This window comes from Ciconia boyciana, chromosome 2 (assembly GCF_034638445.1).
Source record: "Ciconia boyciana chromosome 2, ASM3463844v1, whole genome shotgun sequence".
NCBI lineage: Eukaryota > Metazoa > Chordata > Aves > Ciconiiformes > Ciconiidae > Ciconia > Ciconia boyciana.
Window position 1 is genome coordinate 166986293 of NC_132935.1, and position 27245 is coordinate 167013537.

The 27245-nt window shown below is 44.6% G+C and overlaps 1 protein-coding gene across 2 annotated transcripts in view; it reads right to left on the reverse strand.

The window, feature by feature from the left end:
* The window catches only part of ALS2CL (ALS2 C-terminal like), a 54431-nt gene that overhangs the window by 5110 nt on the left and 22076 nt on the right, over nt 1–27245 (reverse strand). Inside the window, exons 2-21 of one of the 2 annotated variants that reach the window (XM_072854883.1) lie at nt 23640–23748; nt 22556–22748; nt 20660–20725; nt 19745–19910; nt 19157–19285; nt 18700–18819; nt 16808–16884; nt 16349–16415; nt 15432–15628; nt 12901–12966; nt 11995–12093; nt 9607–9765; nt 9189–9300; nt 7556–7633; nt 5913–6040; nt 4476–4649; nt 3802–3895; nt 3058–3233; nt 1470–1538; nt 255–428 (exon numbers count right to left, since the gene is read on the reverse strand). In XM_072854883.1, coding sequence (XP_072710984.1) covers nt 255–428; nt 1470–1538; nt 3058–3233; nt 3802–3895; nt 4476–4649; nt 5913–6040; nt 7556–7633; nt 9189–9300; nt 9607–9765; nt 11995–12093; nt 12901–12966; nt 15432–15628; nt 16349–16415; nt 16808–16884; nt 18700–18819; nt 19157–19285; nt 19745–19910; nt 20660–20725; nt 22556–22748; nt 23640–23745 — 2450 coding nt within the window. In that variant the 5' untranslated portion in view covers nt 23746–23748. The remainder of the gene's footprint in view (nt 1–254; nt 429–1469; nt 1539–3057; nt 3234–3801; nt 3896–4475; nt 4650–5912; nt 6041–7555; nt 7634–9188; nt 9301–9606; nt 9766–11994; nt 12094–12900; nt 12967–15431; nt 15629–16348; nt 16416–16807; nt 16885–18699; nt 18820–19156; nt 19286–19744; nt 19911–20659; nt 20726–22555; nt 22749–23639; nt 23749–27245) is intronic. The other variant, XM_072854884.1, reaches the window with a different exon arrangement.

Consider the following 27245-nt stretch of genomic DNA (forward strand, 5'->3'; position numbering starts at 1 on the left):
ATAAAAATGAAAATTAGTATAGATAATAGCAACGAGTCACCACTGTCAACGTTGGCCTTCCAGACAGTATTGCAGGCGCTCCATGACACGACTTCCTCTGGCAGCCTAGGAAAAACTTCAGTGCTACAGCCAACGATGGACCCAGGAACAGGTTGTACGTCCTTTCCTCCTGTGCCATCAGAGCTTTCCCTAGCTGCTACCTTCCCAGCTAGTATCGTGGGGTCGCATCCTGGGATGAAAAAAATGTCACTTACTTCTGCACATCCAGAAACTCTAGCAGCTTGATGTCAGGAAATAGACTTAGGTCCATGATCCCTTGGCAGTAGAGGTCATCTTCTCTTTCATGATAGAGCATGTAGAGCATGAAAAGCTCAGGATAGAAGCAGGGCAAGATCAGTGGCAGGACAACACTGCATGCCTTCTGGTCACTATGGCAGAGAAAAGCAAAGCAGAGTCCTACAGTGAGACCTATAACCTTAATATTACCATTGGCTTCATTCGGTCCACATGGGGATGGCTGCAGGTTACAGCAAAGACAAATCCAGACCAAATGCGGACAGCTGAACAAAGATGCTTCTTCCCACCCCCAAAAACCCTAAACCTGGGTCTCCCACAATTATTCCTACCTTCTTATTCTAGGAACATCATGTCTTCTACCTCCTCTGCCACATTTCCCATACTGTAGTCCCTATTTCCAGGCCTGCCTTTCTCTCAGTGCTGGTATGGAAGTCACCATCCGCACAATGAACAAGTTCCTGTGACTAATGCAAAGCACATGGTAGTGCTGGGACTGCTATCTTGTACACAGCCATGCTACTGCACAGTAGCTGGTGTGGGTAATCTTCACAGAATCACAGAATCGTATAGGTTGGAAAAGACCTTTAAGATCATCGAGTCCAACCGTAAACCTAACACTGCCAAGCCCACCACTACACCATGGCCCTAAGCACCTCATCCAAACGGCTTTTAAATACCTCCAGGGATGGTGACTCAACCACTTCCCTGGGCAGCCTGTTCCAGTGCTTGATAACCCTTTCAGTGAAGTAAAATTTCCTAATATCCAGTCTAAACCTCCCCTGGTGCAACTTGAGGCCATTTCCTCTCGTCCTGTCACTTGTTACCTGGGACAAGAGACCGACCCCTCTACAGGGTAGACCTCCTTTCAGGTAGTTGTAGAGAGCGATGAGGTCTCCCCTCAGCAAATCAGATGTGTACTCAGGTACACATCTTGGAAGGCTGTGTACCACACCACCTCCAACTCACCACTCTATTCTGCTACAGAACATGATTAGAAGAAGTTGCTCTCATGCTTCAAGCAGAACTACTGAAAGCTTTGCACTCAGAGAGAAGTGTGGGCACTAAACCTGACTCAAATGGACAAATAAAATCAGTTCAGCACTTAATGTATTTTAGAAGACACCCCATATGTCCAAGCAGCTTAAAATTAAACAACCAGTGGTGATATGTACCTTGTATCTCCATCCACACACTCTGCGGGCAGTTGGTCTTTCTGTTCCAGTGCCAGATGGAGCAAACCCCTACAAGAGGAGCAGAACCAAGGTTCAGTTCCCTCCCTTCTTTTTTTAAGGGTAGTTTGTTATTCACAAATGAGGAGCTTAGCTGTCCCAGCAACAAGTGGGGTATTAGTAAAGCTCTCTGTAATCCTTGCAGTGTTGTTTTGGTATTCAAGTTTCATATTTGAGGGCTCTCTCCATTACCAGCAGAAGCCACCAGCTCCTGAATAAGTGTATCAAAAATCTCCATAGATTCTGAAGAGTAGGGTGGTCACTCTGGAGATCCTAACTGTGGTCTGCATTGAGCACCATCTCCTTGTATTCTCACTCAAGAGACATGACCACCATCTCCTTGAATTCCCACGCAAGAGACATGAGGTTTCAGGACCTGTCATACCAACCAATTCTCTAATCCATCTATGAACGTTAGAGGATGTTCATACTCTGAAAAAGTAGCTTGGGTTTGTCTAGATATTTCCAAGACAAAACTTCATAATCTTAAAATGGGGATTAGGGAGAGTTTGCCTTTTTTTGGTGTAGAAGTATCAGCCTAGGAAACTTAGCCAGGGGTGCAGCAGAGCAAGGTGGGTCTCCCTCCCCACGCTGCATCTGAAAGGTCGCGAGACATGAAGCAAGCTTTCCAAGGTATGCACTGAGCTCAGAAGCACCTTCACATGAACCAGTGCTCAGGTCGTCAGCCCTGTTGTACTGTTCATGAACACAGCTCAGATGAACTGAATCAAATCTGGCTTGTACCCATCAGCTGTGCTGCTGTTCTCAGGCTGCTCCAGGACAGACAACCCCTCATCACAGAGCTGGCGGCCTTCCCCAAGCACACAAGGCTACACTGATAACAACAGAGCTTTTATCCAACCTCTTATTTTTAAAGCAATACCACCCTGCGTGCAGCCAGAGGCAGAGTTCCCCACCTCTGCCTACCGTGGCATTTCTTGTATCTTCTCCTAAAAGATATTCAAACAGCAACAGGACCCCAATCATGCCTTTGATCCAGTCCTTAATTACCCATGGGCACAACCACACAACCAAACAACCTCATTTTAGAGTCACTACCCACATCAGCCTCAACAACACGCTTACACTGCATGTTCTTAACCCCTGTGGAGTTGAGGCATGTTAAGCTTAAGCTATTTTTCATTCAAACATAGATATTGAACACCACTGTTGTATGGTCTGATATACTTTGCTGTGCTTGTTACTTAGTGAGGTTTCTTGCTCATATTTGTGCTTATCTAAATGAAGTCTTATTATGGGCAACATTGAGCTGCCATAACTCAGTAAACTTTAGTCACATTAAAGCCCCTGGGTCATGTACTGAGCAATGGGCATAATAAAGGTTTTCTAGGTCCATATGACCTCAGTTATTGCAAATAACTCTTTACCTAGCACCATTCTGAAGCAACTCTCCCAAGAAATATGCTGTGAAATAAAGCAGCCGTATCACCTGAAAAAATGATCCCAATGGTCTACTCCACAAGCCCTCTATGCTCATACCCATTGGAAGGACTCAGCGTGCTTGACTTACTGGTAAAACTCCCATATTTTCTTTGCATAGTACTTGACTTCCTCTTGTGCCATAGTCAGCAAGTGTCTGTTGGCCCCAATCCCAGAATATGTTGCCTGAAAAGCTATCATCAAGGCCTTCAGCAGCTTTCCCAGGGGGTGCAGGGAAGACTTCAATGCCTGCATGATAGAGGAAAACTAAATTTTACAAGTCAGCCCTTGCCATTAGTAGAGGATAACACTGAAAGGCCACCCAACCTTCGCTTGTCAGCAAAGGAGAACAAGCCTGGAGGTAATCAACTATAATTTTGGTCTATTTTTGCTGCCATGAGCCCATTCTCCTCCCATTATCAGGCAGAAATATGCTTAGTAGAACTTGCTGTTCTGATGAGATTTGCTGTGATATTCAAGAGAGATCAAAGGGTGCTTCAGGGAAAGGCTGGCTGAGTGAAAAAGAACCACCGAGAGTGCATGGATGTTTATTAATCATTTCCAGAAGCTGATTATTCCCTGACACAGTTTGAGAACCAAGAGTGAAGCTTTATCATCACTTCCCAGCCTGTATAGCTGTACAGTAAATGAGTGTCCAAAAAGCATGCAGGATAACCCTCTTCTTCACAAACATAGGTATTCAAACATAATTTAGAGAAGACTTCTTGAAGTCACTGGCAACATTATATGTGCTAACAGACAGCAACAGAAAGCTGCTACAACCTGTGTCCATGACTGGTGGAGAGACTTGGATCATTATGGTTTTAAACTTTACCTTCTCTAAATAACTCTGTAGTGACTCTGGCCCCTGGTGCTGGACAAGCTCTTCAAGGATATCTTCTATCTTCCAGGATATATCCTCAGTCCCCCTGAAAAAATGAGAGGTGGGGAAGAAAAACCACACACTGAAGCACTGGGATAAATCCCAAGTGGTATTGCAGGTGGATACCAAGGGGGCAATAAGACTATTAGAACAAATGAATTTTTCTTTACCCTTTTCAATGGAATTGCCCCACTGGCTCACAACACCTGCAATTATCTAAATTCATCGCCTTCAGCTCCCCTTACAACCAGCCTGGACTGCATCCCGCACGTGCTCGTCTTATCTATTTTAGATATTTTCTTAAGGGGAGATGAGTTTGCTCTGCATCAGCTGATGATGCCAGCTAGGTCTCCCTCAAATACAAGAGGAGCCAGCAATGACTGGGTCATGTGCAGATGCTTACATTTAATCAAATTAATCCCATGCAAGTTTTCACTTATAAGAATCAGTCTCAACAGCACAACCTTAAATTCAGGCTTAAAATTCATCCTCCTGTCTCATGAGCAGGAACAACTGGATAATGCTTGGGTTCATAACTTTAACGCATGGCAGACCCTAATGTAAACCACTATCCTCTCTACACAGATGGTCTCCTCTGTTGGACTGAGGGCATGCGATACTCATACCTTTGGCAGAAGAGGTACTCCTGAGATTTCCTCAGCTCCTTGCTCGTTTGTATGTGGAACCCCATGAAAGACTCCTCCGTTTCTTCTTTGCAGCCAGAATGGATGAACTCCAGGAACTGGTCATAGATTCCCTTCCATCTCTTCTCTACTGGGAACTCCTCGAGGCCCAGCTGACTGCACAACATAACATAGCATTAGGCTTTTCTGCATCCCGCCTCAATTATTTCAGACTTCACCTTCAAATACAGAAGGTTCTCCAGAATCAGATTTTAACACAAGAACTATGGGAGCAGAGAAAGATGGCAGTGCCTAACTGGTAATTCAATGAAAAGCAACTCAAGTCTATTGTCCTGGCTAGGTTGAGGTACTTTGGGTGAAGAAAAATTCCTGGTACATGGAATATCAATAATCTGAGTCTTTGCTGGTGAATTGATCACAGGCTTTCAGCTCCACTTATGGATGTTTCTAAATATAGACTATTTATTTCAACTGAAAGCCTGCAGAAAACACTGGTAGCAAGAAGACAGTTGAGCAACCACCACCAGTGGTTACTGCTATCTGAAAAGCACAGGAAACAGGAGCTGTTTCGGCAACATAGATACTCTGATGGACTGGAAATGTTTTGAGGAGGAAAGAAGAGGAAATTGAACTGGGTTTTGCAAGAGGAATTCCTCTCAGGGGACAGGCAGCTGTCTTTCCCACTGGGACTCCCTCATTTGGGTTACACTGGCTGAACCCAGGCCCTGCAGCCTGGCAGCCAGAGCATCGCTTTGCAGGGTTCAGCCCTGAGGATAAGAGTCTCTACCAAAAGATGTGGCCTGATAGCTTCAGCTCAATTACTCCTGCCCTGCATTCACACCGTTGCCTGCCAAAGCAGCATCAGTGCTCTGTGAAGCTTTGATCCTGGCTCCACAGCCTTCCTCCACATATAGCACTACCCAATTCAAGCTCTTCAGAGCTTCACGCGCTGTGCTTAATTTCTTGATTTTTGGTAGCTTTCCTACCTCTACAATATCAGCTGGTAATATTCATGTAGTAGCACAGAGGGACAGGAAAGGAGCAAGTGATGCATTTTAGCAGCCCAGCTTTGCCTGTATAGCTTCAGACCTGCCTGTGTGTATACACAGAAATGCACGTGTGTGCACACACACATGCACAAATCACTCCAAAACTCTCTCCAGTCTGAGGATGGGAGTATCTCTGGGTGGACGGTGGCAGGATGGGAGTAAAACATCTGTTTTCTGCATCCTATGTGCCATTAAGATTAAATGACAAACTGTGCTCTCCTTTCCTCCTTCTCTCCTTGCATATAAACCAGTTTTTAGATCAACTCTTTCAGCAAGGACTGCCTTGATCCCTGTAGGGATTGATCCAGTACTCCTCTAGGTAGAGTCAAAATACAAGCCAAGACCCCAGAAGTCAGCTCTTGTTGCTCACGCTTTGGTTATCCTGTCATCCAGCTGCTCGTTCGACGTGTTCAGGATGCCGTGCGTCTGAAGGCCTTGGCCTGATTTGTTGGTAAAGGTTCCCTCCAAAGTGAAGCCATTGGCAAATGACAGCTTTCCCTGCAATGGAGAAATAAAGGGTTATTCTGCCAAGATCTCATTAGAGAGAGGAAACAAGCTGGACTGAGATCTCAAATTCTCTTTTCAACAGAGCCAGCTCCTGAAACAGTGACTAAGAACAACTTGCAGTACAGAGGTGCACACTTTCAGCATCCAAAGCAATAGTGTCATTAAGGTGGCAGTCACTGGAGACAACACATCCTTGCTATTGAATGACACACATAGGATTCTGGAGGGGAAAGACCGCCACAATCGCAGAGTAAAACATTTGCATTATGCTTTACAAATACCCAGTATCTTCTTTGAGTTATAAAATTTTCTGGCTTAAATTTGACAATAGTTATTTCTAACCTAGAGCGAACACATGAAACTTCAATTTCTCCTCTGTTTTTCCTCTGCTTGTTAAAACCACAAGCAAGTTTGGCCTCACAGGTAGGGGGAATCATATGATATTCACCATAAACGCTTTCAAAATATTTGCTGCTACCAAGACAAACCTTAAATTCTCCGAGGCAAATACAGAAGACATGCAGTAGCTTGACTCAAACTTAGGGGTTTTAATTAAATCAAATCCAAAGCCAAACAATATCGTAACTAGTCTGGCTTTGAATACGAGCCTGGAATCCTCATTGCTAATAGCAGGAGGCACTCCATCTGTAGATAAAGAACAGATTTTTCTAGACTAATCACTCAAACTAAAGATTAATTTTGGAGGAAGCAGTATCTAAGCACTATAATCAGTCTCTGCAAAAGCCACCCCGAGTCTTCTGGCTGAAGAAGATGATGACAAACTCTTCCTCCCATGACAAGTCAGTAAATGACAGGGTTCATTTACAATCGTTATCAAGTGTCTATTTTGACATCCACTCAGTCTGATATAACCACACCCTTCCTGTCAGACTCATCCCAGATTTCTGTAACAAGCCAGAGGACTAGTTTTCCCTGCAACAGGGCACTTTATGAACACTTTGACCAGGTATTTCTGTTAAAGATCAACCATAAAATGTTGAACGTGTCAGTGCAGTGTCCAGATTGCAAAATTAAGCTTCCAAGATCCCTCAGCTATGTTAACGTCTCGGTTACGTTAGCATAGTGCTGGTACTGCAACTCTGTTTGGTCTATACATCATTTCCTGTGTTCTCAACCACTACAAAGGCTAAAATATTTGTTCTAAGAACACAAAGCATCCCAACTGCAGCTGCGAAGCACAGCCAAAAATTTCCCACAAACAACAAAAAAACCAAAACCCTCAATGTAAGCAAAAAAGTAAAAACCAAAACAATACACAAAGCCCCCAGCTACTTGAAGTGTCTCAGCTGCAGCCTTTCTTCTGTGAATGAGATTGATAATAGGAAAAAAAAAAACAAAAAAACACACAACAAAATCCAGGAACATGTTATTTTCTAGCAGACTGGGGGAAGTGGAGCAGGAGGGCATGAACTTTGAAGCTGAAACCATCAGCCCTTCTGGAAAGCAAGCAACTGTATAGAAAAGCTGAGATGAAGAAGTGCTCACCTTTCCAACAAACGTTAGATCTTCTGTGAAGTTCCCTTCATAGACAGAGTCATCTTCCAAGAGCAGAATCCCAGAACCCTTCATTTGAAAGCAGAAGTAGTGAATTCGTGACATTAACTTCTTACTTACTCAAGTTCATCTAGAAACAGCCACTGGCTTGGTATATTTATGGGCTGCTGATTCTGAGAACCTTTTTGAAAGCCCAACATAGCATTGCAATGCTCAAGAGAAAAGCAAGGAGGTGCTCTAGACATAACCCCATTAGGCATCACTGCACAGAGGAGAAGTACTGGGTAGTCAGGAGGTTTTAAACATCAATACTATTACATTCATTTCCCTAGAAGAAGGAAGAAAAGGCAGGCTCCTGTTCTAAGAACAATCACCAAGAATTGCCATATGGGTCAAACTTGTGGTCCTCCCAATCCTATGACCTTTAGGTGATTGTAGCCAATTGTGTCATTCTTTGTAAGATGATTAAGAGAAAAGAGGAAGGCAGCTTCTATGTAGAATTAGCTTTGTCCCCTGCTGTGCAGTCAACGGGGCTTTAATGAGCTGCTCCTAAGCATTCGTAAACTGGCTCATTCCATTACCTCCCAACTCCCACGGCTGCTTACAGTAGCACACATTTCATAGAATCATAAAATCATTTAGGTTGGAAACGACCTTTAAGAAGGAGCACCAAGACGCAGAACAGACACAGGATAATTTATAACAATGGGGGAAAATTCTTCTTGTTGGGGCTTAGCCCATGGTTTGGGCCTGAAGGTTTGTATGTACCCATACCAGCCAGTAAATGTGGTCACTTTTAGAGCTGTAACACATTTTCCGCTGGAATGGTTTTCTTGATGGAAAGCGCACTTTCTGGCAAAAATAAAAGGTTTCCAAGGGAAGCTTCTTGGCCATACCAATTTTCCACTAGGAAAACTGAAGTGACTGCTCCCCACCCGGAAGCCTTGTGAAGTGAAAGGAGCCTTTGGCAGCTGGCAGACCAAAAGACAGCTTTATTTTGGTTCCCCACAGATGGAGTTTTTATGGAAAGCCCTTCCGATGAAGTTTCCATGCTAAACATTTTGTCCTAATTTGGTGAGTGGGGAAGGGGTTGTTTGTTTTTTTAAGTGAATATTTTTCATGAGAAGAAATGCTTTTATTTCCAAGCCAGTTTTAGTGATGCCAATCCCTTTTGCTTTCCCCACCAACATCTAAACTTTCAATGAACTGGACAGCCAACTTGTCATAGGTAAGCTCATATTGGAAAGGTAAAGACTTAATGATCTCTAAGATAGATGTAGCGTCATATATAACTGCACAGCACTTCACATGTGAGTTCTGGTCTATAATTGTGACCTTATAGTCAGTCAAACAGCCAGACCTATAATGTGTCTTAGCATGAGCAAGGAGAAGTGACATTCTCACATCTATTTCCTACCTGCACCTCAGGAAAAGTGATAAGAAACAAGACTTCATCTAGGCCTTGTTCTTCAAAAACATTATTGTGGTAAAATATCAATGCTTAAGTTTTCTTGCTTTCCATTTTCCCTCAAAAATTAATTATGAAGTGAAATCTTAATCTTGCCCTTGATGGGGAATTCCATGTCCCGCCGATCTAGAGAGTCCACTGAAAATGGGTACTCACCACCATTTTATCAGCATGAAATGTTCTTTGATAGCAGACACCCGACTGGGTTACTACAATGCCTTCTCCATGTTTGTGATCATCGAGCCATGTCCCTATGTATCTTTCCCCTCTGGAATGCAACAGAAAACAAATTATGTTTTTTCCCTGTTTCATTAGATCTTAGTCAATTTGATGTATCGCTTACTGAGGCTAGTTTTACCTGATATAATGCGCTACACAGCACAAGTACCAGATGTACTGCACAAACTCAATTCATATAATGCTTTCCCAGGAGTTCAAGCCTTATAGCAGAGGTTGAACACATCCCCCCTTCATCCCCAAGTCCCCCCCATCAAAACATGAAGCTTTACTCCTGCCAATAGAGGGACAAAACTGTCAGGCACCTAAAGCCAGCTCTGATCTATACCACCTTTACCTATCTTTGTCTTCCCAGACTCCATATCCATTCTTCTTGTCATTTTCCCACTGTCCTGTGTATTTAAATGGATGCTCGGCTGAGAGGTTCTCCAGTATCCCAAACCCTTGACGCATGTTGTCTTTAAAGTAACCTTTGTAGACCATATCATTCCCATACCTGCAGGGAGAGAGACAGACAGAATTTAAGACTGTGACTGTTTGATAGCTACTACTGGAGTAGGAAGCCAGGAAGTGAGTAGATTAGGCTCATCTGCCTGCTAAATATTCCAAATGTTTGACTGATAGATCTAGAGCCTGGAGTCGTTCACTATTAGGAATATGCATCACCCAAGCTAGTCACTCCACGGTTAGCTTTCAACGCTATCTAAGAACACGACACTTAGGCTTGCAATTGTCCTGGGAGAGGCCACTCAGTCCTTGACCTCTCACCAGCCAGGTCACAGTGACCACTGGTTAATCCACAGTGGGAGTAGATCAGATCAAGCAGGAAGCCAGATCTGCCTTCACCTTTCTACGCTCGCCAACCACCCCTTTTCTCTTGGGCTTATCCTCCTGAGAAGAGTTCCCCTTAGCTCTGTCCTTGCTGGCCAGCAGATCTTCACTGCTACAACAGAGAAAGATCTTACGCTAAGCAGAGCTATCATCTGTAATTATCAATATGCTCTCGCATTTGACACCAGAGACCTAGCACAGCACTGCTCAGTTGGCTCCAAGTTCCCTAGAGATTTCTGCATGTCCGGTACTCTGAGTTTGATTCATAAATAAGGAGCACAACAAGCAGGCTGTAGGAAGGAAGATGGCCTATCCCATAGTAAGCAGCTGGAAAGCTGGGCTGTGTGCTTTCCTCTGCCACAGTTGGCTCAGTGAAAGCAGGGGTAAGTACATGCAGCAACAACGGACAGTCCGGTCTTCACGTTGGCCAACCCATTTGGCTACAAGCCACGTGTGACCTAAGCAAAGACGAGGATGCTGTTGCGCTCACTGCTACATAAACAAAGCAAGCTGGCCCTGTCTACTTAACCCCGTAGGCTGCAAATGAAACAGGTTCATAGCTACCACCTGCTGAACAGGCCTCCGCTGCCATTTCTGGCCTTCTAGATGGAAAGTAGATGGTGGGTAAGGCAGGGACACCACCACGTGCCCACAATACAGTGCTTTACAGACTGGGCTCCATCCAAATTCCCAGCAGCGCTTTGAGACACAGGTGTGCAAATAACTGTTTCCAGAAGCATTTTGATGAGTAAAAAAGAAAACCTCAGACTCCATTTCTTAAGTTAAGCTCTGGGTTTAAGCTCAGAATTTGAGTGAGGAAAAAAAAAGCCAACTGAGCGAACTAGCCCCCTTCAGCAGTTCAGAATAACAGTTATGACTCCCAGACCAACAATCCCATCCGTCATTAAGGAACTACTCTATACAAGATTGTCCTGGTTTCAGCTGGGATAGAGTTGATTTCCTTCCTAGTGGCTGGTGTAGTGCTGTGTTTTGGGTTTTAGTATGAGAATAATATTGCTAACACGCTGATGTTTTGGCTGTTGCTAAGCGGTGTTTACACTGGTCAAGGACTTTTTTCAGCTTCCCCTGCTCTGCCAGGTGCCCAAGAAGCTGGGAGGGGGCACAGCCAGGACAGTTGATCCAAACTGCCCAAAGGGCTATTCCATACCATATGGCGTCATGCTCAGCATATAAAGCTGGGGGAAGAAGAAGGAAGGGAGGAAGTTTGGAGTGATGGCGTTCGTCTTCCCAAGTAACCACTACGCGTGAGGGAGCCCTGCTTTCCTGGAGATGGCTGAACACCTGCCTGCCCATGGGAAGGAGTGAATTAATGCCTTGCTTCGCTTTGCTCACACACACGGCTTTTGCTTTCCCTATTAAACTGTCCTTATCTCAACCCACGAGTGCTCTCACTTTTACTCTTCCGATTCTCTTCCCCACCTCACCGTGGGGGGGGGAGTGAGCAAGTGGCTGCGTGGTGCTTAATTGCCGTCTGGGGCTAAACCACGACAAAGATTTAGTCCAGATAGCATGGCCAGGGGAGACAGAGAGCTGTGTGCTCCATCGAGCCTGTCCAGGGCTGATGGCACACCACGCTCTCTCTGCTCTGTAACCACAAGCATGAATGCAAAATTATATCCTCACCTATAGGGCACAGAGAATACTATGTCAGGTAGTTACAATGGTCATAGCTTGCAGAGAAGCTCTTACTATTCTAATGCTCAGGAGACTCAGGGCTCGTGAAGAAGCCATACTGCCCACCTCCAAAGCAAAAGCTTCTGGTGCCTGAATTACCCTGGGTTTTACATGTGAATAAGCCTTTCACAGTGAAGTGGGAACATTAAGTACATGGAGTCCCCTTTTTCCCCAGAGTCCCTCTTTGGGTTTTACTTACTCACAGATTCCATAGCCTCTCATCTTGCCCTCGTACCAGTGGCACTTATAGCAGTCATATCGGTCTTCAGATTGGCGTGGGACGAGGCATATTCCAAACCTACAGGGTGCATATGGCAGAGGTCAGCATGGGAAAAGGCAACTGTGTTGTACCGGATGAAGGTGAAAAACTAAGGACCTTCCAGATTCCTAAACTGATTTACATGGTTGGGATCACCTCTACCTCTGACACTACTTCTAAGTGTTGACAGACTTGATCCAAGGAATAGCTCCTCTCCTTGTGAGCTGCAGTCGCATTTTCTCATCGCTTTTTCTACACAGCTACTTTCAGTGTTGTTGGTTTTTTCCCCTCTCTACCCCTTCCCCAGTTTAGGGGCTGAGTTAGACTACCAAAGCAATTGCTTTGGTACAAACAAAAAGTTTTCTTAATCCCAACACAAAGTATTTGAGACATTTCTTACCTTTAAAAATCCAACCTATTCTGAAACTCACGTAGAAATGAGAAATCTAGGAGCCTTACTTTCAAAAAGTTTTAGAACAATAATGTTTGAATGTCGTAGTATGGCTTCTTTCCTCTGAAAACTCCTCATTTAAGAGAGGTTTTTAAATATATCTAAAAATAACTTTCCCAAGGTATTCCATATGAATAAATTCACCTAGATTTAGAGATTAGGGGTCAGATTCATCCAGCCGAATGGAGATATTTACATCTGAACAGGTCATCTGCACACACTCCAGGTTACAACCTACTGAAGCTTGAGCCAGCTCTCTAAAAAAGGTCAAATGAATTGGGCCGTAACTGTGAATAGAGTCCCCCTAACAAGACGCCAGTGTCCCTGTACCTCTAGGAGGTACCATTTCTTAGCTTATTTTGAAAGCAAGAAAAGCCCTGTTTTTTAAGGCTTACCCATGCTCCAAGCCCTCTTTGAAATCTCCAACATGGTTGCGTCCATCGTGCCACTTCAGTGTCCCCCTACAATTTGAAGCAAGCATTACACAAGGGAGATCACCAGCAACATTCACAGCTGCAACAGAAGGTATCAAGGCACAACTAGAAATGGCTAACATCAAAACATCTCCTCAGGGAACAGAGACACAGACTCCAGGCACCTCTGGGACCTTGGCTTGCACTGTAAGGTTTTAATACCATTATGTTTTCATGCCCTGGAATGAGTGGAAAGAATCCTCTTCCAAGGTCCCTAATCTCAAAAGCATTTTGTAGAGTTGCTGGGTCATCCATTTAGGACCTTGCACATGAGCCTTTTGTAACTGCAGTGCAGCATGTAATTAAGCCAGCTGAAGTTCCAGCATGGCACATCCCCGTAGACAGCATAATGACACCATGGTCCAGAACTTCATTGTGCCAGGCACTATGAAAACAAGAGACAAGCACTGGCCTAAAGGGATCATATCTTTCCCTATGTTTTGTGTGGGAGTTGTAGAAATGATTACACAAGTTAACAATGCAACAATGAGGCTGGAACAGTCAATGTGATGGTCAAAGTATTGCACAGCTGTGCCCAACTGTGAACGCATTTCCCTTCCTCCCCATCTCCCACTCCACCCACACCGACTCACTGTTTTGACTCTTGCATCATCCCAGACTCAGCCAGCTCCCCGTACATTCCCCAACCAGACAATAGAAGATGGTGCAGTACCAAAACCATGACACATTTGTTTGACTTTCACCAAGGCTGTTGCTTTAAACACCTACATGAGACAGACTCTTTTTCTGGTATTTACAGGAAAGTGGTCAGATTAATTTTAAGTGGATTTAAAATACATATCCTTTTGCTTTGCTAGTATGAATGCAAGGAAAGGAAAGCAAACCACAGAGAATGCCTGCTCCAGCCATGGAGATGGTTTAAGCTACTTCTCAGTAGGAGTATCTCCTTCCACCACACCAGGTTATCAGGAGTACTGGGACAGAACAGTGAAGAATGCAGAAGTTTTTGCTGAAGAGCCCTGATTCACACTGCTGCAGCTTTCTGCTCATGTGCTTTGCCATGCCAGCATCTCGCTCAGGGGTGGACAAGCCTTCAAGGCCAGCTTTGCTGCTCTGTAACCTTGTATTAGTAGCAATTCCCATAGAAAAGCAATTTCAGAAGTGGGAAGGACAGTTTAGTAATTAAGCAATTAAAAGCCCAGGCATTAAAAGCACCTGAAGTCACTTATTTCTGCCACAAATTTCCTGAGATGCCTCAGTCAAGTCACTTAATCTGAAGCAGCAGAGGTATTTATTCATCTCATTTCTCCAATCGTAAGACAGGAGGAGACAAAGAGCAAGGGGAGGTGCTTGTCCCTCTGTGTCTGCACACAGTGGTTTTCAGATCTCTGTTAGGAGTGCAGGTGCTGGGGAAGGTGGGGATGATGTAAAGGACTGCCTCAGGTATAGCTCTATGCCAAACATCTATTTAATGCTATTATGAGGCAATGCACAATCTCTTCCACAGAAGATTCAGGATTAAGCTTTTGATTTTGGATATTCTGATTATTTTTAGGTTCTTTCAAACCAAGTCTCTACATCCTTTTTGCTTCAATAGCAACCATAAACAAACTGTGTAAAACTCAGGAAGTATAAAACTTCCAAGTCAGCCTGTTTTGGTGTCTGAGGAGGTTGGTCATATTTCATGTTTCTTCACAAAAACAAAGACTGTGCTCTATCCTATGTCAAAGAGGTTTTGGTTGGGACCATTTAACCTTTCATTTACAGACCATTCACTTTTGGCAGAGCTCACTCTGACACTTCAGTTGCATTTAGTGAACAGTTCTCATGTTCCAAATAAATGCATTTGAGCATCTTTTGTATTTATCAACTTAATATCGTTTTGTTTTTTTTTAATTCTTTCAATAATAGTTTGGATATTAAAATATATTTTGATAGCACAGGATAAAACTTTTCCATCACTCACAAGCAAAGGCTATTTGTTGGTTTTTTGTCATCGTGACGGTAAGATTTTATGCCTCAGGCTGAGATCTTGAAAATAAACATTAGCTCAAGTCTAGGTCCTAATTACAGCCATAGGCCAATGCAGCGCCTTTAATGTGATCATTACCACATTATTAGGGTCAGCCTCTACAATTTACTAGCAAGACATCTACAATACAATAGATGACGTGTCAGGACTCATGCTTTGACCAAGCCCTGAAAGCAAGCAAATGTGTCCCAATTGCCCCCTGAATCGGTCCTCAATACCAGATTTCCCTCTGGACACAAGTGAGGCAGGAACCAGAGAGGCTGGCACACCCTGGGAGATCACCAGTGCAGAGTCTGTGGTCCAGGCCCTCAGCATGTGATGGATCACCCCATGTCCACAGCGACTCTGTGGCATCTATACCTCCACCTGTGCATCCACTGGGTCCAGGCAGTGCTACACAAAGACAGCAGGGCCATCCTTGCATGTTCTTCCGTAGGAAAGAGGCAAAAAGGCTCCTTACTTGCCATGCGGCTTTCCCCAGTGCCACTCGCCCTCGTAGGATGCGTTCTTGAACTTGCCCTCCACCCTGAAGACGTAGGTGAAGAAGCGGCAGGACGGGGGCTCGGTGCCTTCACCAGTCTTGCCCCACAATGGAAAATCTCGCTTCCCATTCAGTGCCTGGCGGACAGCCTGGTTCAGCTTCCACTGCCAAACAGCCTGGGGGCAGAGGAAGAGGAGTGCTGGACTAACGAGTGAAGAAAGTAAAACAGCTCCCAAGAAGAGATACTTCAGGAGAAGCAGCAAGAAGCTGTTGGGTTCCCATCAATTCTGTGCCATTCAGCCGGCTGGGCTGGTGGGATATGGCCCATCTACAGCATCAACAGGAGGAGTTATCTTGGGTCCTGCAAGTTAGATACTGCACCAATCCACAACACTTCCATGTCATTTAAGCCTGCCTCTCACCACCACTAATTGGCCTTGGCACAGGACCATGCTGATGGGCCTGTACTGTCCCAAGCTCTGCAGCATACGCTACTGCCCAGGGCAGACTTCTTCCAGCACCTGGATATTTTTCATCTACCATCAACTGTCTAAGCTACCTCTGTCCATCTAATGAACTATTGGCTCCACAGAGTTAAAAAAAAAAAAAAAAAAAAAGCCACACTGCTTGTTACTCTGCTTTAATTAATTTTAAAAAATGGCAAAAATCGTAGAGGAGATGCCTTGGCTGCATTATTTCAGCAGGTGCAGATCCCACTCGTCTGTATTCTGATCAGAAAGGTAAAATCCTGATCCTTAATGAGATTTCCACTTCCAATTAGTAGCCAATGTTTTGCCCCCATTACAGAGCTGCCATCCCCTCTATGCCATTCCCCTATTTCAAGGCTCGGTACATGGTATTTCAGGTGGAACAGAAACACCCTGCCCACTGCTAACCTTCATCTGTGGGTCTTTGGCAGAGAGAAGGAATGTTTCTTCTGGGGTTATAATGCGGAGTCCACACCTGTGAAGCAAAAGACATTACAGAGACTATGAAAAACACATTTCTTAGTGAAACAGCAGTTCCTGCTCTTCCCACTCCTCTTCAGAAGATAATGTGCTTGCAGTCAGTTTTTCCTTCTGAAGAAATACTCAAGTAGTCAACTCATCTTTGTTCTCTAGGTCTGCAGCCAAAACCATTTTATTATTCTTTGATTTCAAAATGTCAGCAAACGCAAGCAATGCAAGTCCAGGCTGCTGTGATCCCATCGAAGAGGTGTTGCAATTACCCGTAGCCCAGAACCAATCCCACCGGGTGGAAAGGAGATGAGACAAAGTTTTAAATTGTTGTCTCAGTTTCATGATCAAGTTGAACACTTTTTTTTTTTCCCCTCCAAGTGGAAATTCTTCACTTACGGTCCCGGAGCTGATTTCTCCCTGAAGTTTTCATCTACCCACACAAGCTTCAGATCAAAACTCTGAAAGCTGTTTCCCTGGAACAAAAGGGACAAGATGTTCTTGTTATTGATGTAAACATCACACTTTGCCCCCGCTCTGTCAATCCATTGAACAGCAGAGCAAGACTGGTAGGACTGTAAATTCCCTCTTTTGTGGTGCACACATCTATCCCACACTATGACGACAGGCCTCGGAGACTGAAGAAATGTAGAAGGAAGAAAGTTCTTTAGTTTAACATTTATAAGTGGCGTTCCATTATGCCATGGCTACAACTAACAGTAACAGACCTTCTTAGATGGCACTTATCTCTACAAGAGTTTCTTCCTTATCACATGACAACACTCCCAAATCATCCCTGGCATCCAGTATGCCCTAGTTTTGCTTATGATCTATCTAGGATTTGGACTCCAGATGGCACAGCCAATAGTGGCCCACAACTACAACATTGAAGGAGTCACTATTTTGATCAATAGCACACCAAACAGAAGAAACTAAAATTGTTGAAATATTAGGAAAAGACTTTACATTTAATGTTACATCTCCCTTCCCTGTCTAAAGTCCAGGTTCCCACACTACAGAGCTGCTGTCTGTAAGGACGTAGTTGACCAAGGTTAGGTACTAGCACTACGGAGTTCACCACGAGTTAATCACTGATGCATCTACCAGATTTGGGGGAACAGGGAAGGGAGGGAGATTCAGATTCCCAGCACCAGAGCCCTCATCGGCAGTCCCCTGCTAGCAGCCCAAGCTAACCAGTTCAATCCCAGTCCAGTTATATCTCCACAAGCCTCAATAACAGTCATAGCAGCAGATGAGACATAGTGGGTGGGAACCGTTGACTGAACAGAGATGTCTACAATGTAGATATCTCTGTGTGAGCTGGTTTCCCTGTGCTCTCGTCCTAGTCAATGGAGTCAAGGACGTGATTCAACTCATCCTAATTTTGGCATCGAAAATAGGTCAGATGAACCACACCCAGACAGGGCATGTTTCTCTCCGCTGACTATAAAGGGAGCCTGGGGGCACTTGCTCACACAGCGAGATGACTATGGTGCTAAGGAATCTACAATGTAAAGTTGGATGAGATAATCACCACCCTGTTTCCTCAGGCCTAGACCCTGCAAGCTGCGTAGGACTGCCCAGCATTATCACAAAGGCTCATGTTGGAAGAGCCCATAAGATCTATCAGCTCACAAGGCAGTCATGTGTTTGGACACCTGAGGGGCTGGCACGTGACTAAAGAGCAAGCAGAGAGGTGCACATGAAGAGAGCCGTGCTAGGTTACAGGAGCTGTCAGTCAGAGCAAGCGAAGCTGGACTTAGTTAACATGCTGCAGAACAGCTTTGAACACATATTATTCATCTAGCTATCCATGTCTGTAGACGCTCCCTGTCTGCCCCACACCCAGGCCCTAAATACCTGAAATAGCCCCAAGAACACCTGCAACTTCTGCTCCCGTGCCACTATCAGAGTCAACCATGAAAGGTCATATTTAGTCCTATGCATGAGTGTTTACAGTATAATATCTTTGACCCATCAGGCCCCCTTTGAATAAGCAAGGACAGAAATAAAGAGATTCATATTCAGGAATGGGCTTGGGTTACTAGAAAGGTGCCTGTGGTGGTTGGATAATACATATTTACTGGGGAAAAAAGTTATGTGGATGCTCCTCTATTCCTTCTTCATTAGGCTTTCTTTTATTCTCCAGTGAAAACCACAGGTGCATGGATCTGAGACAAGGTTTTGCCAACAGCCAAGCTCTGCTGCATTTTCAACATCAAAGGAACCTGAATTTTACTGTCATTGAACTGCGCTGCCCTTCCAATCCCTCGGAAAGATTGAGGACTCACCTGAATTAGCACAAGGACATCATCGAAGAGCAAGATCCTGTCTGATCGATTCGTGCTGGCAGAAATTGGAAGATTTTTGCTATCTTCCAGCAGCCTCCTTTCAGGTACACAGAGTATGTCCTACAGAGGGAACCACAGAGGTCAAGATGGTGGATCAAAAGCATCAGGAAACATCAGGATTTGGGAGAGGACATACAACTCAAGCCAACAGTTCCTCCAGAGACTGTCTGACTTGTGGCACAAGCTGACAGTGACAGCAGAACTGGACACAGGGCTCAACTTCTAAAGCACCCAGTGTCCATATGGTTTCTCCAAGGCTTCCACACTGCCCTGCTCTGTTGGCTTCCAAACCAGCCTCAAATGCTTGATCTGTATTAAATTTCCTCCATGTGTAAGCAGAAGCGTAAGACCTCCAAAAGAGCTCCCCATCAAGCCACTTTCTACATCCATGACTCACTGTGAATTTGTAGCCCAAGGATTTCCATAAGGACTTGGTAAAACAAGCTTCATCCAGGACTTGGCTGATGAAAGACTTCAGCTTCACATATTCCTTGATGGCACTGGTAACCACGTCCTTTTCAGACCCCTGATAAAAGAAGGCGGGGCTTGAGCAATGCTTTAGGTATGGCTGTGCAGGACATCTACTCTCTGGGCTACAGCTGCAGAAAAGCCTCAGCAGTTCTGGATCCAAAGGACTAATGAGAGTTAACCCTCCAACCCCATTTCCGAGGAAAGCCTCCCAAATCTAGCATTACCTCTGCCACCAGCAGAAGTGTGCAACCTTAGGCCAGTTACTTGACCCTTTGCAGCTCCTCTATATGATGAGTAGCTTGTACTATGCTGGAGTGGCCACTGAAGTTTGTTGCTTCAAGACCTTCAGGTGGGCTGCACTCCACTGGTGCTGGTTACTACCACCCCAGCTATCCACTGAAAATCATTTACTTCCAGCCAACTTTGGATTCAATGACACCACCACAAAGCCCCACAAGCCCTGCATAAGATTTTAGCATAAGCCAGTCAAGTAACATCACATAAAGCTTCCTACCTCTTTGAGAACCTCATTCAGCTTGGTAAGGAGCAGTACATGTTGCTCAATGTGATCCCGGATAGGTTTGTGAAGAACAGTGTATAAGGCCAGTGGCACGGAGGTCTCGGAGGTGAAGTCTGCGAGGAAGTGTTTCAGCACTGTCTTATGGTGCTTCCAGGCTTCACTGCAAGATGGTGAATTAAGACAAAAATTCATTAATTAGTTTTTCTGCAAATTGCCACTCTTCTGCCTTCCAAACTTTATGTGCTACCTCACTCCCAGAGAGGGTATAGCAAGACGTGAAAGAGCAGGAGATAACATGGTGCAAATATATTTGCACACCAAACACACAGAAATAAGGCAATGAGGCAAACAAGAGCTCCATCCGTCCTGCCTCTGGCCCAGCAGTCTCTGCAAATAGGAACCACACCCACAGATATACAGAATATAGCATGACTTTCATGATGGTTTGCACACCAGGAGGGTGACTCAGATAAAGTGGCTGTGAATCTGCTCCTATCTAGTGCTCAGGTTTTACTTTGCTGTTTCTATAAGACTCTGACAACATCTGGGACATGCAGTGGAAATGTCCTGCCAGATTCCCACATCATCTTTTCTCAGGTCCCACCCCTTACCTGAACCCCCACATTCCGAATTTACAGGCTTCCTCTCCTACAAAAGGAGTTGTGCATGGCTAGAAAGAGATGGAGAGAGATCTGTAGAGGAAACCTTTCAACAGCTGCTGCCGTGGTCTCAGAAGATGGCAGGAGCAGCCAGTATGGCCGGCTCAGAGGAGAGGCAGCTGGACCGTGAAACAGAGATCACTGCAAGGTGCAGTGCTCACTGCTGCTCACGCCAGTTTAGTGTCTTAACCCACACAACATCATTGTGTTCCTATCTGCCCCTTCAATAAGCATTTTTCAGCCCACTGACCTTTTGCTCTTTGTGGCGTGTTCGAAGCCGTTGACTACAACGTAGTTTGCAAAAGTGACGAAATATCTGTTGGCAAGAAAAAAAACCAAACACACACAAGCACAAGCTGAGTTAGAGATCCACATTAGCTACAAGGTTTAAGCCACAGAGGGAAAAAACTCATTTGAAAATGTCATCTCAGGTCCACCTTTCCAAGGGAGGCAGAGAGAGACGTAGCTACTGTACTTCTCACCTTGGCTCACTCCTCTTTTGTCTCCTTTGCCAGCTCCTTGGTTTAACTGCCTTGTTGGCTTTTGTACTTGGATCGTTACAGGAAGTTTAAATCATCCCGGCATTTAGCATAAGCAGAAGTAAATTTGCGCAACTCTCCTGGAAAGCAAATCTACAAAGGCTGAGCTTAAGATACCGGCTTTGGATGTATGAATTTCTGCTGGTTGAAGTAAAAGTATCAGGTCTGTATTACTGATGGCAAATTCAAGTCAAGGTGTCCCACGCCAATGTATCTCATCTCACACTAGAGGGAGATCGAGCCATATTTTGTCAGCAAGTACCACGCTTTCTTCCAGTAGCATTTTCAGATGTCATGTATAATGTCCAGACTAATTATCATTTATTACATCTTTCAGGGACATGTGTTTACTGCTGATTTTCAGGCCCCTGAACAGGGGCTTTGCTTCCTCCTATATCACTCCAATAAGCATGAGACGTTGTAGGATCAGGACTGCACTGAGTGAGTCAGCAGAGGTGCGTAGGAACCAGCTCTTTTTTTGGCATGATGCCCAACAAAAACAGGTTTTAATTTCAAAATGAGGGGAAATTAGATCTTAAGATAAACTTCTCCTTCCTGTCATCTGAAACCTCAGCACAAGTTTTTATCTTTTATATGCCTTTTTAAGGAAAACTAATTTTAATTCACTGAATCAGTTCCCAAATGAGCAACACACACGCTACCCCAAACCCCATTCATATAAAGGCAAAGCTTGCTGTGCGTCACTTTCTAAAATGATGCTGTCCAGGTAAAAACAAAACAAAAAGTAGTCCTTCCTTCTCCTCCCTCCATATGGATAAAAACCACCAAAACCAAGACTAGATGAACAGCAGTGTCCAGGAGCCAGCGTGCCCATCTCCCATTCCTGGGTGGGTGCCAAACTGCACAGACGGTACCAGCCCATCGGGCAAAGGCTTGGCCACATTTATGGCCAATGCGATGAATGAAGGCTTGAACACTGTCTGATCTTTATGTCATCTCAGGTGTCCATAAAGCATTTTTCATGCTAGGACATCAACACACAGGTTACACATGCTACAGTGCTTTTGGTAAACATTTTATTTTGCGTTGCAGACAGATGAGGAACAGATGTAATTAATTATAGAAACAGTAATGGGGCAGTATGTTTTTCACATCACGCTAAATCCATCACTGGCTATCATATCCCTTGCCAAAAGCATAAAAATATGGCACAAACACATAATATGAACCATGTCTAGTGACATCTTTTCTCTTCGTCCCTATGAGTCCTTTAAACCTGCTTGTGCACGCCTTTCTGTTCTTGATGACAGCTCAAACTTTGCTCTCATAAATTACCCAGGCACAAATTCTACCCTCCATCTCTTCCCATTTTTAAGATGCATTAAAAAAACTATACTTGCAAGAAAATATTCTGCCTCTTACAAGCATACTCACAGCTACAAAAAAGGCTACTTATTATGGTGTCTCCACAGATGCTATATTCTGTAGCATTTGTCATGAGCGCTGAATGCAATGAATTCCCTTACCTAATGACCGAACTAGTGGACAGGACTGAACAAATTAAATGCACAAATTAATTGCACCAACCTACCAGTTAGTTGATAAATTTGGTCCCTTACGCTACTCCAAAATGCTTCTGTACTTACTGGATGTAGAGGCTTAGAAACAGATCTCCTTTCCAGACAGTGTAAATGTCCTGGATGCAGAATGAATCAGAGGTGCTGCATTTTTGTTTCAGTATTCGGTAATTTTCTTCTGTGAGGTTCCAGAGAGCTTGAAATCTATCATTCAGGAGCAGGAAGAGCTTAAAGTTCTCCTTTCCTTTCTGGTCACTAGGCTCTTTGAGGAAAAGATAAGGGAAAAAAGGCTATCAGAAAGCCTTGACTCCAAGAAATCTTATGGAAAACATTGCCTATATTTAATACTCAACCCAATTTTTCAGTGTAAAGCACATATAGTCTTATAGGAAAACAATACCAGGGAGGAAGGAGATGATGATTATTTAGGGTTGTGTCCCCGTGAGTAATTGCATGGGCTTTCCATGCTGAGGCCTTGTCCTTCCCATTCCTGTGGGGCATGTGGTCAGGGCAGCCTGTGAGGCTCAGCCCCAGCTCAGACACAAGCACCAGAGGAAAATTTTCTGTCCCTGGCTCGAAGGGCTGTTCCCAGTCTCCTTGGAGGCTAGACCAAAAAGGTGATGACACGAGAGGAAACCACCCTATGGGTCTAATCCAGTCGCACCACTTTTAGCCAGACAGGCTTGTGAATATGTATATGGATTTGTTATTTCAGTAGAGCTGCTCTGATTTACTGCCAGCTCAGAACCTGCACCCACAAGTTTTATTTTCAAAGATGGGCATGACCATGAACCAAGAGCAGGGAGGCAGAACAGGCACAGTTTAGGGGTTGCATATACGTGAGACACATTTTGGATTTCCACACACCATGCTGGAAACAAGCCTCTGAGCAGGTGTGCAGGCTGATACTGGTCAGAATCTGGATTAACCTCTAAAAACAACAAGAACCACAGTCCTAGGCGTGAATGAAAGGCCTTAGACATCCTTAAGAGCTCACTATCTTAACTGAAACAACCCTATATACCACTTACTCCAACAAACCAGCCCCCAGCAAAGTCCTTAGCCATGGAGCTTCAATTATAATTCTCTCCACAGATATGCCTGTGACTCAAGGCTAGAACTAGAGACAAAAAAATAGTCTACTCTGACCTACCTGCCTGGAGCAGAGGCTTGAGGATGAGGGTATCTATCCGTGCCAGGCATGCTGAGAAGGTTTCTTCCACTTGGAGCAGAGATGCAGTTGCTTCAGCCGTGCACATGTCCTGGACACAACACAGAAGGCACACATAAACTCCCTTGCAAGAGTATCCATCTACCAAGGCTTCAGTGCTCGTTGCAAACCATCAGCCTTTCCTGCTCTTGACAACACACACAGGTGTAATTGCTGTTCCCAAAAAGCATTTGAAAATGTTAGAAGAGGAAATGGAAACCCGATAGCTTAACATGAGCTGGTGTCTCAGAAGACCACCGAGGCTACAGCCCATTTTCCTGATGCCCCAGTTGAAGATCTTCTCAGGTGGGCCACCATACTTCTTCTAGATGACTGGAAAGACCCTAAACTTCTTGATATGTGTTAATCCTGCTTAGTGCTAGATTTGTTCTCCCAAAAGAAAATATCTGAAGTACAAGGCAGCAAAGGATGAAGCAGAGCATCTCTTCCTGTATCTCTCACCAGTTTTCTGCCCGGGTGCCTCAGTCTGCACCTTTTGGCATTAAAAGCTATTGTACGGAGCTGTAGAGCTGTGCCAGCCATGCCCAAACATCCAACCCTCCAGAGGAACAGAGGTCTGGTGTTACTCCTTTCCGAGTAGGACACTGCACTGCTGGTTATATGTCACAACTGCTGCGTCAACAAGGAAAGCTTGCCTAAAGTGGAAGTGGGCAGCACTTAAAAAAAAAAAAAGGGCAGCAAAACCATGTGACCAAACTCCAGTAGCTTCCTCCTTCCCAGCCTTACCTCCCGAAAGAAATGTATCAGAGGAAGTGAACACAGCCAGCTAATAGCATGTCATAAGAGACTGCTCTGGAAAAAGGCCAGGTGGTGAAGATACTATGGGCAGAATCAGCTGATATTACTAATGGTGATAAAAATACAAAACTCTGAGATTCTTTTAACTCTGTGAAGCACAGCAGCAAACTCAAGGGACTGAGTATGGTCTGTCTACGTTTATCCTTAGCCTGGCTGTAGTGCACGCTCAAAGGCTACGTTCACAATAGTAAGCAAACGAGGATACGGCATTACGCTGCAGAGATTTACATTGCTAAATTGGTGGCAGAGACTTCGGCACAGTTTTGATGCGTGCCAACTAGCGTCTCTCCCAGACAGTTCTCAGGTATGATCCAGGGACCATCTGAAACAGGTAGCTTGCTGTTTTGGAAGGTAAGGCGAAATTAGCGATGTACAGGTTATGCAATAACCACTTGGCTATGGGGCTAGACCTAATTTATATACTAATGGAGATTAAACTAGAGTCTTTGCACTGTTTCCAGGAAGAGCTGAACTCAGGCTATCTGCTGGTGGCATACTCTAAGACATCCTGAACCTCTACCGTGATTGCTACAAACAAGAGGTGAGATTCATTCTCCTTGTGTTGAGATGTTGGGAAGTTAGACATAGAAGCCTAACCCTACTTTATACTTTACAGGAAGAAATACCTCGAGCACCTCAGCATGGACTCTAAGGAGGTCACCTGGGTGCGGTGACTAAGTTAGGTGGGAACGTCTTGTTTTTAAGCTTCACATGTGGGTGGGTTCCTTGCTAAATAAGACTTTGAGCTCCCTAAAGTCACCAAACTCTGCTCAGGAACTCCCTTCCCAGGTCATCGTGGAGCTTGGGCTGAAATGGTGTCATAGAACAAGGGACGCTTTGCAGTTTGAATGGTTAGCTGGCCTGGTTTTAAGTGGTTGTTCGGATCCAGACACAACTGACTGCACAGATGAATGACAATGTTTTCTCGTTAGTAACCACTGCCTCTTAAATTTCATTAGTCTGAAAAATAGCAAGCATTAAAAAATTCCATAATCTCATTAATTTGCAAGTTTTCATACATCAAGGTCTGCATGACCACAAGGCTATTTTTTTCAGCAACGCTGGCGATTTGTCCCAGAGGAAATCTCTAGGCATGCAAACAGGTCAAAAAGCTGGAATCCAAACTCCTTCTGGCCCCTCCCAGGGAAGGCAACTGAGCCAGGAAAAAAGCAAAATAAAACAGCAGCCAATCATCTCTCACCCCAGAGCACCAAGAGGACAGGACAGATCTAAAAGTTTATTTTTGCCACCACTTAATCCCCTGTCTTGTAGACACAAAGATAAAGTTGTTTCTCACAGGTCCTAGAGAGCACTCAAGCTCGTTAGAAATTTCTAAGCATAAGTAGCTTGCTTAATCAGGGAGTAAAATCAGGCTGGATATATGACTACATTTCATTTTCAAATGCTTCAACAGAACAGCAGGTTTTATTTATTTATATTTTTTAAGCCTGACTATTTTGTCTATTTTTGGAGAAGAAGAGAACATGATTCCATCATTTCAGATTGCTCTGCTATGAGAGGGGCTTGTTCTCCACCTGGTCCTTATTTAATTCTGCAAGAAAATGTTTTGTCCTGTGCAAAACAAAAAGAATGGGTGCTAGATGCCAAACTCAGAAAGTCTTCCCCAAACTCTTCTCTTATCAAAACAACCAGAGAAGCCACCCATTCATTAAATACTTAATGTAATGTAAACTTAATGTAAACTGAATTACTCAAACCAAGGGTTCAGGTACCCACAGCTTTGCTCAACAGGACCATGACAGTTCACGAGCAGAGGCAGGAGGCTGAGGAGCCTCCTCAGGGCTGAAGAGCACATACGCAACACCACAGGAACATTGCTGCCCCAGCCTAAGTGTTATTTGGTTACTTCTGTAACGGTCACCTGGAAGAAATGTATGTCCAAGGTGGACCTACTGATCTGGATGTGGCATTGCACCTTCCAACCATGAGCTGGTCCCATGCTCTGCCTCCTGCCTATCTGCAGTCCTGGTTAACTGAGGGTCTATCACCCATGAAGACCTGAGCTCAGACCTTACGGGGATGACCCCAAAGCATTCCCATGGTGCAGCACGTGGGTTGAGAAACCCCTGCAGTTGCAACACTGTACAGACACCCAAGCTAACTCTGCAAAAAACAGAAGCATTTAGATACTTTTTTCCATTATAACCTGATACAGAGTCAACACAGTGTTCTGGTTTGGGTTCGGTGTTCTTTTTTCTTTTTAGCAATCATGTTCTCACCCTTCCTGGGAAAACTGGTGGGCTACTTCCAGCCTGAACACAACACTCAGGGATCATTTGCTGAATGGGTGAGCAGCTTTCAAAAGAGCCCTTCCGGCACCACAAAAAGACCTAAGTTGCCACATCGCATCGCATCACATCACATCACATCACATCACATCACATCACATCACCCAATAAGGTAAGCATGAGTTTCAGCCACCATTTCTGGGCTTTCCCCATCAGTTCTGTGAGAACAGCATTTGCACACTTATTCTAGCCCAGTCAGGCAAAGAAGATTTGAAGTTCATTACCTAGTGAACAAAACCAACACTGGCTCAGCCGTAGAAGGCAAAAGAAACAATCGGGACCATCCAAGGGCACGTGGAGGTCACATTATGCATTCGCACATGTGAAAAACTGAATGCAAACTGCAGTGCCGCTGGGTGATGGGAGCACTGAGCAGAAACCTGGGGCTGACACATGCTGTCTTCCCCCGGCTTGGACACAG